The 13,507-nt window shown below is 34.5% G+C and overlaps 1 protein-coding gene across 1 annotated transcript; it reads left to right on the top strand.

The window, feature by feature from the left end:
- Positions 1–2,108: 2,108 nt before the first annotated feature.
- On the top strand, positions 2,109–8,233 carry LOC123536708 (uncharacterized). The gene is made up of 4 exons (XM_053528377.1): positions 2,109–2,869; positions 3,115–3,273; positions 3,800–4,070; positions 4,187–8,233. Exons 1-4 carry the CDS (start codon positions 2,363–2,365, stop codon positions 6,841–6,843), a joined length of 3,594 nt encoding a protein of 1,197 aa, XP_053384352.1. The 5' UTR covers positions 2,109–2,362; the 3' UTR covers positions 6,844–8,233.
- The last annotated feature ends 5,274 nt before the right edge of the window (positions 8,234–13,507 follow it).

The following is a 13,507-nucleotide window of genomic DNA, read 5'->3' as shown; positions in this document are numbered from 1 at the left end:
ACTCCCAACGTTACCATTGAAGGGGATTAAACCGGATTTAAATTTCCCCCCCTGCCCCAAAAACAGGGATTAAACCCTAAGGGATTAGTAGGCTAGGGGTTAAGTCGGATTAAAAGCCCCCAAACCCAAATGCCCCCAAGCCCCAATGCACCAATGCCCCCAAAGCCCCAAAGCCCAATCTCCGAAACGCCCGTTATATACTACTATCATTCTTTAAAATTTTTTTTTCGTCGTTTGTGTGGGGGAAACATATCAAATATTTTAAAATTTACTACATAAATATTTCTATAGGAAATATAGGGTATACATAAGGGCTGCTCGTTTTCTTTCATTAACATTTTGCATAAGAAGAAACATAGTTCACCAAAAAAAAAACAAAAAAAAATCAGTCACTGCTGGAAAGAAAAAGTGAAAGAAAACTTCTTGATAAAACTAAATTTTATTATATTAATATGCGGTTCTTTTCGTGATTTTCACCCCACGTTTGAAACCCCCATATTCCACGGTTATCTTACATTTTTTTGGGTTTTTTTTCTAAAAAAAGTCCTTTTTCAGTCTAAAAAAACAAAATACAATGGCAGAAACCTCTTTGCTATATTCGTTAATGTTTTTGGAACTTAAGAACAAAGCAATTCCTCAGTCCAATGTGCAATGGCTTTACTTGTTGTGTTGTCACTTCTTTCAAAAGGGCAGTGTGAATTTTGAAAAAAATATATCTCCCTTGTTGATTATATCTAGAGAAAATGTTATGTATTCGCTTTTACCATATTAAGCATTACACCAGATGTGGCAAACGTGGCTGCTAGGTAAAGAATTATTCTTGACTTCTTAAATACTAAATTTCAGAAAATCTGTTGATTTCATGAGCACAATTAGTGTTTAAGTAAAACATTTTCTTTTAACAAGTAATATGAAAAAACTACCCATAGGTATCATTAATTTGCAAATCATTAAGAAAATTCGTCGTATTTTGATGCCCCGTTTTCTTGTGACCATTCATGATAGAGCTCTACTTAAGCCTGTGGTTGTGAGTGTTGTTTTATTTTGCCTCTCGTGAACAGACTTTTTTAAGCAATGACTGTTATTATATAGTTTTTATACGTTTTATGACCCCGAAGGACCTTCCTAAAGAAATATTTTATCGCACAATATAAGACCTCTATGTTTTACATATTTATATTGTATGCTAACGTCAACATATTTTCTTTTTTCTCTAAGTGCATACATATACAGTATCAATATGAGTTTTGAGTTTATTATTTATAAAAAAAACCACCACACATACACATTTTGAAACTTTAAAATTGCATCATAATTATATGATGCCTGAAAAACGCTTTCAACGTGTACATCCTTTATTCCCAATTTCATCTATCAATGCCAAGTATTCATATGAATGCAACCAATAGTATGAATGTACAGAGTTTTGTATTCCCTGCCTTTTTCAAATGCGGTTTATTGCTGGTGTTTTGACGATCGACGTTTGTTAACTTTAGGTATACCGCAAATGCTGAAATTATATACGATGTTTGTCTTTACACTTGGTATTCACGTGGTTCGGCTAAATTACCCGTTGTAACGAGATGTGCCATAAGCCAATAAATCTGTTCTCTTTCATATTTATCAAACGGGTTAATGTACCCGTTTTATGTGACCTAAATAGTATTTGCGTACGTGCATTTTGTCAGTCGGCTCTTTTAAAAACATTAGGACAGTAATATGACTTAACGTTAAATCTACCCTTACCCTATATCTTTTATAATATCTTCACGTTAGATAATTCAGTGTAGCGTATTGTTGTGTAAATATATCTATTTTGGTCGCAGTTACGGCATTCCATCCAAATATTATATCATTTATGCGATTGATTAACCACATGCTTGATTAAGATTTATATGTCCTTTTATCTACATGTAATGATGTGATATTTTTAGGTGATAAATGATGATGTTACAACGGTATTCACCTGATCAAAAATGTTGCTCTGAGATTGAGTTTATACAGGCTCAAAATTTAAAATATTTTCTTAGTGACAAATACTTTTGCTACTCCCATTTATATTCAGATGGATTTTAAAGTAAAATGATTTTTTTTTCATTGCAGGTGATAACGTAACCTTCTTTCAGTTCGGCAAGCACATTATTTAAAGAATTAGGAAGGCTATAAACAATATGATATAAAAACCAGAGTTCTTGAAAATAATAAATATATTATATTAGATTTTTACATTACAAAATAGACGATTAGTAATGAATTTACACGCTGTACATTACTGGCGTCTATCGTGCCTTGATTCCTTCAGACATAAAGTGATGAGATCTGAATCTGACCCCTTGATTGTAATACTCCATTAACAATCAAAATGACAGACTACAAGAAAAAACTTGAAGACAAACAATTTCAGAATTGGCTGAAAGTAGCACTCTCTGTGAGTATAGCAAGGAAAGGGGTTATGGAATTTGTGATGAACTCTATTGTAAAATTTCACAATGATGTATTAAAGGATATTCTTACCACTGAACAAATTCAGAGTAAAATGTATTGTACAACATGTACTACTGACAATATTGTGCCAGTACAAAACTGGAGTCATTTCAGACGAAAAAATCTACCTTCATGTCCAAACCATATTTGTGACAAACTTAGAGAAAAGATCTTTCTGTATCACGCACATGATACCCCATCCTGGAAAAATACATGTGCCACAAGATGGTGTGACTCAGCTTGGGAGGTTGCAAAGTGTTTTCTGCCCCCAGATGGCTATATGACAACAGATGCAATAGAAAATACAGACCTGAACGGAATCCTTAGCATCATATTGAATTTTATGCCATTAAAGACTACATTTGACGAAAATTCGTGTGAACAGGTAATTAAAACGTTGTCTTCAAATGTTTCCATATAGCGCAAGATATTGAGTTCTACGACATTACAATGAAACACAGAGCTGTACTTTGAAAAGATTAGCGTTTACGCAGTTTTATTTTACTTACATTCGCTCCATACAAGACAAACAAATTCAAATTTACAGTTCACATTCAAAATATCAGTGAGTTTCAACTATCATAGTAATGTGTAACGATGGACATCATCTATTTTTCACATTTTTTGTAGGCACGAGATGTGACAAGAAAAGTGAGGCATTCATCAGATCTGGCGTTCACGAAAGAGGAATCTAATGAATATATCGACACCCTAATAAAGTTTCTCTCAAGCACAAAAGCTTTAGAAGAAAATAAGACAACAAAAGAAGCAGCTGAAAATATCAAGAAGGTATGCTTCTTGAGAAATATTAGCCACAACTAAAAAAAACAAAAATGTATTAAAATAATTCCGTTATTTAAGAATTTTATGAATTTATTGTTGGTGAAAAGAAGATTATTCTACAAACTATTATGAAACTAGAATCGTATGCATAGTTTTGAGACGTGCTGGACCTTATTTTTATTTTTGAAAAAAATATTCCTATTTTTAATGTTGTAGAGCTACCGAAACTAGCAGGTGATACAATTATCCAAATGTGCATCGAGGATTGATCAAAAAGTAATGTTACTGGAGCTATGAAAGATGTATAGTGAAATGAAAACAGCATAAATTCATACTCATGTACCAATCTATTTGCAATACTACGATGAATAAATGCGCAATGGACAGAGTGTCATTACTTCTGGATCAGCTCGCGTACGTGTATTAAAATTGAAAAAAAAACAACCTAACTCCTTGTTATTATAGATAAAATATTAAACGTAGCTACAAATAAGCTGTATTGAAACTTGTTAACATAGTATTTCTATTCCAGCTTAAAATCGATGCGCTTGAACTAACAACAGATGACGTCAGAAATATTCTGAACGAACAACTACAGAACAGCTTAAGCGAGACCAGAAATCAATGTATTGAAGAAATCGTCAAAGTGATGAGCCAGTTACAAACAACCAAAGCTGATAGCATTGGAGAGATTTTGACCGCGAAGGATAAGGCATTATCTGAAATAAATATTGCGAGAATATCATCCCTCGAAGAAATGAAGCATCATGCAGATGAAATTACGACAGATACACTGAAAAGAAGTGAGTAGTTTTTGAAGTTTTTGTTTATATTAATCAGTAATATTAAGGTTTGAAGGAAAGAGAAACTTTAAATACATTTATTGCTTGTACAGTCAATCATTATTTATGTCTTTCAGGACTCAAGGAGGATCTTTTAACGTTCAACTGGACTCACCATACTACAATCCCGCTATCACCATTATTCGAAAAAAGAGATACTCCACTTGAAAGTTTCTATGTTGAACCAGAATTGAACGCGGTTGAATATCCACTGGCTAAATCACGACGGTCAGACGTCAAAACAACAATATCTTCACTGCATGATGTTTTCAATATAAAGCGATGTAATGAGCTGTATATAACGTCAAAAGCAGGTATGGGTAAGACTGCATTTTGTAAACGCTTAGCTTTCACATGGTGTCAGGCTCACGAACCGCGCAAATTGGAAGGCAACTTTATATTTGACAAAGATCTTGAAACTATGTGTCAGTTCGATTTTCTTTTTCTGATTTCACTGAGAGACTGCCGTCCCCAGTCCTTTTGCGAAATTGATGACATGATTCAAGCTCATGTTCTTAGCAACCTGTCTAGGGCGAAGCGTTACACAATGGATGTCCTTCAAGAAATACTCACACAGGACAGATGTCTGATAATATTAGATGGTCTCGACGAGTGGTCTCATCCTAAAGAAAAGAAATGTAAAACTGAGAATGATATTCCACACAGAAAAGCTCGAACTCATTGCACGATCCTTACAACTACGAGAACTTGGAAGTTTTGTTCACTTTCCTTAAGTTCACACCAAATTGATCTGCATGTACAAATACTAGGATTAAACTATGCGGCTGTGCAGCAGCTGATTACTTATACGAATAGTCAATTAAGCCAAGATGACACGGAAGAGACTAAAAGCGATACTGGTGACTTTAACACAAAGTTAAATGACAAATGCATCGACAGGTTGAAAGAGATACCTATGATATTGATATTTCTTATTTGTCTCTGGCGTAAAAAGGGAACGATTGGGGAAACGTTTTGCCACATTTATACAAATATCACTGAACTACTATTGCATCGTGCTGAAATTAAATCTACAAAAACTGGAATTTCACTTCCAGTTGTTGAAGGAAAGCCAGTTGAGAAACCTCATCTTTTCCAACTCAATGATTATTGCGAAAAGTATTATGAGTTATTGACGTCGTTGGGACATCTGGCCTTTTATACCTTCTTCGACAAAAATAGAGAATGTTCATTGGTATTCAATGTTGAATTTGCAAAACAAATTCTTGGGCAATATTTTGATTTTTGTCTATCAGCGGGATTTTTGACACAAAATAGGACCCAAAAAGAGCCTTTGCAAGAGAACCTGGCGAAAGTTTCATTTTATCACAAGACATTTCACGAATATTTTGCAGCGCTCTACTTGTTTGGAGTAGAAACGTCCTTCACAGGAATAGAAGAGATTAAAAGAATATGTCGTTCTGTCGACGACATCCTTTCCGTTTCAAACTTCTACATTTTCTTGTGTGGACTTTCTCCCCAAATGGCGGAACAATTATCCCACACGTTCAGCAAGGTTATTGCCAACTCGTGCACAGTAATAGGCTACAGAAGCGATATGGGTTCGTGGAATTATTTTGTAGGTTACAATGAAACAATAAAAAAACTTCAGACAGTATTTGTAGACTGCTCTATTGAAAGTATGGACAACAATCACGATATGATCGAGTTCAGGATAGAAGACTTCATCATTGACGATGACTTCCAGAGACCACGCTATTCAGAAATTGTAACAGCGCTGATGGAAAAGAATAAAAAGTGGCTAAAGTCAATCAAAATCAGAAACGTGAAACTGGCTAGCGAATTTAGCAGTATAGTTCAGCTTCTCGGAGTAAATGAAGCAACTCCCCTTGAAAAGATTGATCTTAAATGTGAACTGGATGATAAAAATCTTGAATGTCTTTTACAAGGTGCAAAGAACACATTGAAATGTTTCATTGTAAAGGGTGGTAGATGGTTAGGTATCCGATGGAGTCATGATCACATAAAACTTTCAAATAAGAGCCTTCAAGCTATTTGTAATATGCCATATTTGGAAGAGTTGTATCTCAGAAACATTGTTATGACACATAATCAGTTCTCGTGTCTTTCCAATTACGTCTCACAGAAATCAACAATGAAGCACATAGGACTTGGATTTATTCGGTGTTCTAAGCATGGTGAACATTGTACGGCAGGAAAACTAGACTTGTCCAAACATTCACAACTTGAAATGCTAGAAATCGGCTTTTTGCCTATTTCGGAAGTGAAAATAAATACAACCTCATTAGAAGTTTGTTATGTCGGTAATTTCCAAAGAAGTAGTATTCTGACGACGATATTCGAAACATTGCCTTATGCACCGAAATTGCATGTTTTTTGCTGTGGATTTCTCACTAGACAAACTGATACAGAAAAAATGTTACATACCATACCGCTGTTAAAAAACTTGAAACACATTTGGTTGATAAATATGGATCTCGGAAACCACGACTTCAAGTTTTGTTCAGAGTTGGGCACAATTGAAAACGTTTCAATGATTAGAATACAAATGGGCTCTCTTACTTTCAGGACATTGATAAAGAACGTTGCAAACGTGCACAAAGCAGTGCTCGTGGGTTTATATGATTTTGAGGTGAATCCAATGAACGATTTCGAGCGCGAAAAGTGTGCACTTAAAACGTGCAAGACAGTTCACGTGATCCAGGATGACCCCATAAGAAAGGAGTTCGTAGTTAGAAAGTTTATGAAGTGAACATGAACCCTTTCTCGGTGTATTTGGTGCAATGGAAAAGTTGCCCGAGTTAAGCATTTATGACTATAAAATGATGTATGCCTATTCGAGCGGCGAAGATGAACGAGATTTGTTTTGTCAGTTACCTAAAATATTTTCACTTAATGAGTATATTGTTTACTTGCAGGAATGAAAATACAACTCAAATGGAATAGATAAGTAACAGTAACAGTTACTTTATATCCTTTCCGTAGCTGTAACGCCCTAAAACGTATAAGCCTCTGATGGCCCTTTCACGCTTCCGTAGAATCAACATTTATAATAGGAAATTCATTTTGAAAATATTGCTGAAATGCCCAGGTCTGCAGCTCTCAAATATGTCCACGCGCATACATTTAGGGGTGCCTGTGCGTGAACCCTGACTATAGACCAATGCAAATGCGACTTTTGTTTTCAAGTTTAGCCTGTGTACTTCCATTTTCTTTACTTCCAGGAAAAGCTGAAGGTCGTCTGACGTCATTTTCTGTGTTGTCAGAAAACACGTATGCCTGGCGAGATTGTATAAATATTTGCCGGCCCTCCTAAGGATATATCAAAATTATATTTTATTGTACTGAATATCTATACTTTTAAATCAGACTATGCAGCAGTTTGTCAGGTTATCATATAACATTTGGACTATTATGTTTTAAATGGCCAAAGATAAAGCGAAATAGACAAGCAAATATGCAGGGGTTTTTTTTGTAGAAGGTGTCATTCGTCGCCAGGATTTTTTGAAGGTTAATCTTTTGGAATATTTATAGTACAATTATGTTTTATATAATTTATATACAATTATGTACGTAAGAATAGGTAACCATCGTTTACGAAATCTAAGCAGCCTTTTTCATAATTTTGGAGAAATACGAAATACTCTTTGGTCACGTCACTAGCAGTATGTTATGTTTTTTTTGTCAATGATATACATGTAAATAAGTTGCGTAGGATATTGATCACACAAATTGATAAATGTACATAATGTATGCTAAAATACATAAGGATGAAACAGTTGTACAGTTTGCTACAAAAATAAATCGTTATTAGTAAAACGTTTTTATTTTCGTTCAGTGGGTTCACTGAGTCTACTTATATGTTGTTATATGTCAGAAAAATGTAAGTAGTTTCCATAGTAACAAATATGCAACGTTAGTTTTAAAATACATATTTGGTAAATTGATAAGTGATTTAGTGTGATTTAGTGTAAAGAGCCTCTTTTCTGTGAACTTCTTATCTTAAGACTGACTAAAGATTGTTTTTCGTTTACTGATTTCTGTATGTTCAATAAGCTTGTTGGTGTTTATTTGTCGACTTTTCAAACTAGACCTTTTTATATTTTAAATATCTCCTAAATAATAAACTCGATGAAACATTGCGTCCTTTACACACATTTATTGTATCTGAAAATTTCTGAGAAACATAGATATAATATAAACAGAGAGAGTGGTATTGCCATTAGCATCCAATGCTTCAAAATAACACGGAGTACACTGCACTTGCTTATGATTTAAGGAAAAAACCTACTTTGAATTATGAAAAAATATGAATATCAACTTTTATTATGTTCAATAAATGTTTGTGTAAAATAACTTTAAATATTTCTAAATAGTTAAGAATGCACCAAACCTAACAAAACATATTTTTCATCATTGTTTTATTAAACATCTGTAACATGATGCTAAAACAGATCTCTTAAAAAAGAATATTTAATATGCGCTAGAAGGAACCTTTTGGTCAGCTAAATCTTGTTCCTTCAAGAAAAAACAAACTGTTTCGCTGGTTTCGCTTTCGTTAAATGTTTAATATTTTCTCTTTTATCCATGAATCATACATAGTTTGCTTGAACTTTATACTCTTAATTAATATTCTTATACCTTTTATCAAAAATGAACTTTGAAATAAAAAAGTTAGATTTTTAGAATCAAACATATGGCATAATATGCTGTTAAAGGGAATTCATATAGTTTTTTATGCGCATCTTTCTGCGCAGCCGACACTTTCTATGGAAAACTGAACTGAAGTCAACATTTGTTGAAACATGTTACAGACAATCTTAAATATGATGAATCTTGAATGAAGTAACATTTTTGATAAGTTTTATCAATAATCAAATGTTGATACTGGTTTATGTTGTATTGACAAGTATCATGCCTGACAGGTATCTTGCTATTTTTGTGGTTGTGTTTTCACATCGCATTTTAGTACAAAGACAGTGTTGTTCATATAATGTAAGATAATTGACTTAGTACTGATAAGACAATATCACCTTTCAGATTATTTAGTATTCAATTATAGAAAGAATTAAGAATTAAAAAAAAAAAATAACTTTTAGCAGATGTACATGTAATCAATTTGGCCAGGTTCGCGCCATTTCCGTCCGAACAGGTGTTGTATTCTAGCGGCCTTAACATAAAATTTAGCCTGGTGACCCATACATTTTTAGCCATTTTTATGCTCACAATACAATTATCTATACACAAGAAAAACAGGAAAAAATTCTATGAAAGAGTTTTTTCAAAATTTAAAAAAATATTCTTCACTATGGGTATTTTTCATTGAAAAAAGTTCACAAAAGTAAATATGAAACAATATTTTTTTTTTTCATTTGTGCCCATTATTGTAAGGATAGAGTATTACAAATATGACTATGATATTAAATAAGTTTATTATAAAACCTGTAAAAAGAAAACAACCGTATTATGCTGTCTTGATGTATATTTTGGTTGGTATTTATAAAAAAGCTGAAAATTATGAAAATGTTGAAAAATCGCTGGCAGTTTCAGCAACAGTGGGTTTGTTCAAAACAATTTTTCACAAAAACAAGCCTGGTGACCTATTGTTTTTATTTGTTCATTGTTTTCAACACAAATTTTCCTATCATATATGTGATTTTAAAAAAATTCTATGAAAGGAAAAAAACTATAGGAATTCTCTTTAAGTGCACATTTTGTAGACAATTCATAAATGATACAGTAATTGAATTAATATACATGTATTTCATTACTTTCTTTCTGTCAGGATAGATAGTGCCTAGGTCAAATTGCAGTAATTGCGTTTTAGTAGAAAACATTTGTGAACAGTCTATATACTGTAATAAGGCTGGTTTCCTGGTGCTGTTTTCAACAACTTGATTGAAAAATATCTTTCGCAGTTACGTTGTTATGTTGTCCCTCAGATGTTGTTCGCTGTTGTATTTTTTTCGAAAGAAACTAACGACAACAAATGTTTAATAAGTAAGTAAATCAAGGGAATGGCGACTGGGATTGCTGCGAAAACCAAAAAACAATTGGAAGGGTGGGAGTTAGGAAATTGATTCCTATACCTAATTAAAGTCATTAGAAATACATGTAACACAAAATCTACAGTCACAGTAAATACACTTGACAATTAAAAACGACCTCGAATAGGGAATTAAAATTTTTTGAAAGAACTTCCTAGGCTAAACGATCCGGAAGTACATCGAAGTACCACACACATTTTCTGCTTAATTTTTCAAAACGTACTACGCTTCTTAAGAAACTGGGAGCCCGGGCATGTATTCACCAACGTTTAAAATTCAGTTGTAAGGTTGTTTATTCCAAATTTACACAAACAAAATTTAGCCGATCTGTTTGCAGCTCTATAATAAATTTTCATGCAAAACTTAAGTCCGTGCTAATCTAACATCGACCGATTTCAAATTCCTAGTCCAAGCAGGCTCCCACCATCGTTTTAATAATAAAGATAAAGTTGTGCAGTAAAATATTTTCTGTTAGTCGATGCATAAAATGAAATAATTAACTGAAGAAATATTTATCAACGCTTTAATACGTCCCCGTCTGTCTGTCCGTCTGCCCTTCCGTCATATTTCTTGTCTGGAGCATAACTCAATTATTATTCATGTTATTGACTTCAATCTTTGCACGTAAGTAGTTGGCAAAGATACAATGTGCAGATCACATGAACCAGTTCCATCGGTTAAAGGTCAAGGTCACAAATTGAGCTCAAATATCACATTTGACCCTCATTTTTCTTGTTCGGAACAAATGTCAAATTTAATCTTCATACTTTGTGTCCAGAGTCAAAATTGATAGCCATTTAAGGTATGACTTCAACCTTGGCATATAGGTAGATGACAATAAGACGATGTGCATTGTGCATGAACCATGTATGTAGGACAAATGTCAAGGTCATGGCAAGGTGAAATGGGTTGCCATATTTTGTTTGTAGAGCATAACTTGACAACCATTCCAGGTATTGACTTTAAACTATTATCTTTTGGAAATAGGTGGGTGGTGTTGAGTCAACAATCTACATTGCTCCCAACTCCTCCCTCTTGACACCCCTCAACACACACACACGCACGCACACACACACACGCACGCACGCACACACGCACGAACGCCCGCACATACACACACAAAATGAAAAACTACTTTTATAGTTTTGTGCCTTACTAATTTAGTGCAGGAACCATATCTGTAGGTCAGAGGTTGAGGTTACAGCAAGGTGAAATCTGTATGTCATATTTGTGTCCAAATCATAACTTAATAATCATTCAAGGTATTGACATCAAACTCGGTAGGTAGGAGGCAGTGAAAAGATGTGCACACAATTTGTGTCGGGAACACAGCTTTGAAGCTATTCAAGGTATCGACTTTAAACTTGGAATAAAAGTGGGTGGTGATGAAGTGATTTGAGGAGTGCAACATTTCACAATATTCACCACACAACCTCCACATACATATTATCCCCCTCCCCCACATTAAAAAGAAACCACTTTCAGTTTCTTGTGCCTTAGTATTCTAAAATCGCTGCCGCACAAAACATACTGCCACATCAAATAAGAACTTTGAGCGTATATTGCCCCGCTGTGCGGAGCTCTTGTTTTATGTGTAGATAAGTTAGGTACAACATTGTGACCAGCTGGACAGCTGGACGTTTATTGTATAACGTAAATCTTTGTAAATTCTATCGAGTCATTCATCTACCTTCTCAACAGTTCTATAACAATAACACAATTTATCATTAGCTTCTGGTTACAACAACAGTTTAATTATGCTATTATCTGTTACACAAACCTCAAAACGCATCGAAAAAATATTAGAATCACATATCTACCTCCCTTTACCTGAACACACTCTAACGGATAGACTTGGTATTTGTATTATGTGCATGTACAGAAGAGAAGAATTTTTGCAACCGTATATACGTTAACTATTTCTCCCACCTTTATGTAAAATAAACAGCAAACCCAGCCTTTCAAAATGAACAGAAACCCAGCCTGTCATATAAATCATTTTACATGTATATAGAGAATCAATGAAAACTTAACCAAGTGTGCAGCGATTCTTGGTCTACTGATTGGTTGACTGAGCACCACCATTATGTTTTGAATTCTAAACAACTTGTTGCGCGGTTAAGGGACGTTCGGTGTTAATGATAATAAAACAGGAAAGAGTGAACACTGAAATCCGGAGCTTCCAAAATCAAATCAGGCAAAGTAAGCAATTCACCAAAATTTCAATTTGTACGGTGTACGATTTGATCATTGATGTCCTCTTCTTAAATAGTGTGGGGTGATATCAAATATATTATGCCTCAGTATTTGGTCATGAGCAATCGAGTCCCTTTGATATCACGTGCTATATGTTTTTTTTTCATGCCGTTTCATTATCATCATCTTCAGTAATTGCCTCACTCTACAAGAATATACTCGCAATTTTTGTTGATATTTTAGTCATGTGACCGTCCATTACGTTTTCAATGTAATCTAAATATGCTTCTGGTGGTGTTCGTTCTTTTGCAGCCGTCTACTGATCATTGCTATAATTTAACCAAACGACACAGTTCATGTTTTTATCCAGATGATGGAGAGCTGATGTACCAATATATTAATTTGCAAGCTTGATACAACAGTTTGAATTCAAGTTTAATTTCGACTTTCAAGCTATTGATGGTGGAAGAAGACCCTAGATGACCCTGTATGCATTACTTCACCTCACCTGGAAAGAACCATCAGCCATTCGTAAAGTAGCTGGATGGATTCCTCACATGAAAGAAGTTTACACACAAGTGTAATTTCAAATCCACAGCAGTGAGGAAGACATGGATATTGTCAACCCACGAAACAGAATATCATCCTCGGTTTGCCTCACTAGCATGTGATATCTGCATAATGTTGCCCTTATGCATCGGTCTTTGGCATCAGTTCGAAAGACGTTCCGTCTGCCTCGGGTAAATGGGTTTGACTGTTCTTTTGACTGTGGGCCTTTGTTAAGGCGTGGACGTGGAACGGACGCCGACGCAAACGCCGGGCAGAGTATATAGATAAGCTCTCCATATAATTCGTACAGTCGAGCTAAAATGTATTCCAAGGTAACGCCACATACAATAAATTCAACCTTTTCAAGTTAACGATAAAAATGAGATCGAGCAAAAAATGCCCGCTTGGCTTAGGTAATGTTCCGAACCTTATTATTTCATAACCTTTCAGTCGATTTTTAAACATTTTGCAACATTATTTAAGTTACACAAGGAAGGCCGGTTGACAACATTAGTGTCTGCTCGTACTCATTCTACGCATATAACTGACAATTTATCAGTGTGTCACAACATAGGTGCAGCAGGATAAAGGACATACTGTCTTCTGTCAAACCATAAGGTGTCC

Source organism: Mercenaria mercenaria, chromosome 17, assembly GCF_021730395.1.
Source record: "Mercenaria mercenaria strain notata chromosome 17, MADL_Memer_1, whole genome shotgun sequence".
NCBI classification, from domain to species: domain Eukaryota; kingdom Metazoa; phylum Mollusca; class Bivalvia; order Venerida; family Veneridae; genus Mercenaria; species Mercenaria mercenaria.
This window is presented reverse-complemented; position numbering and strand designations above follow the sequence as displayed.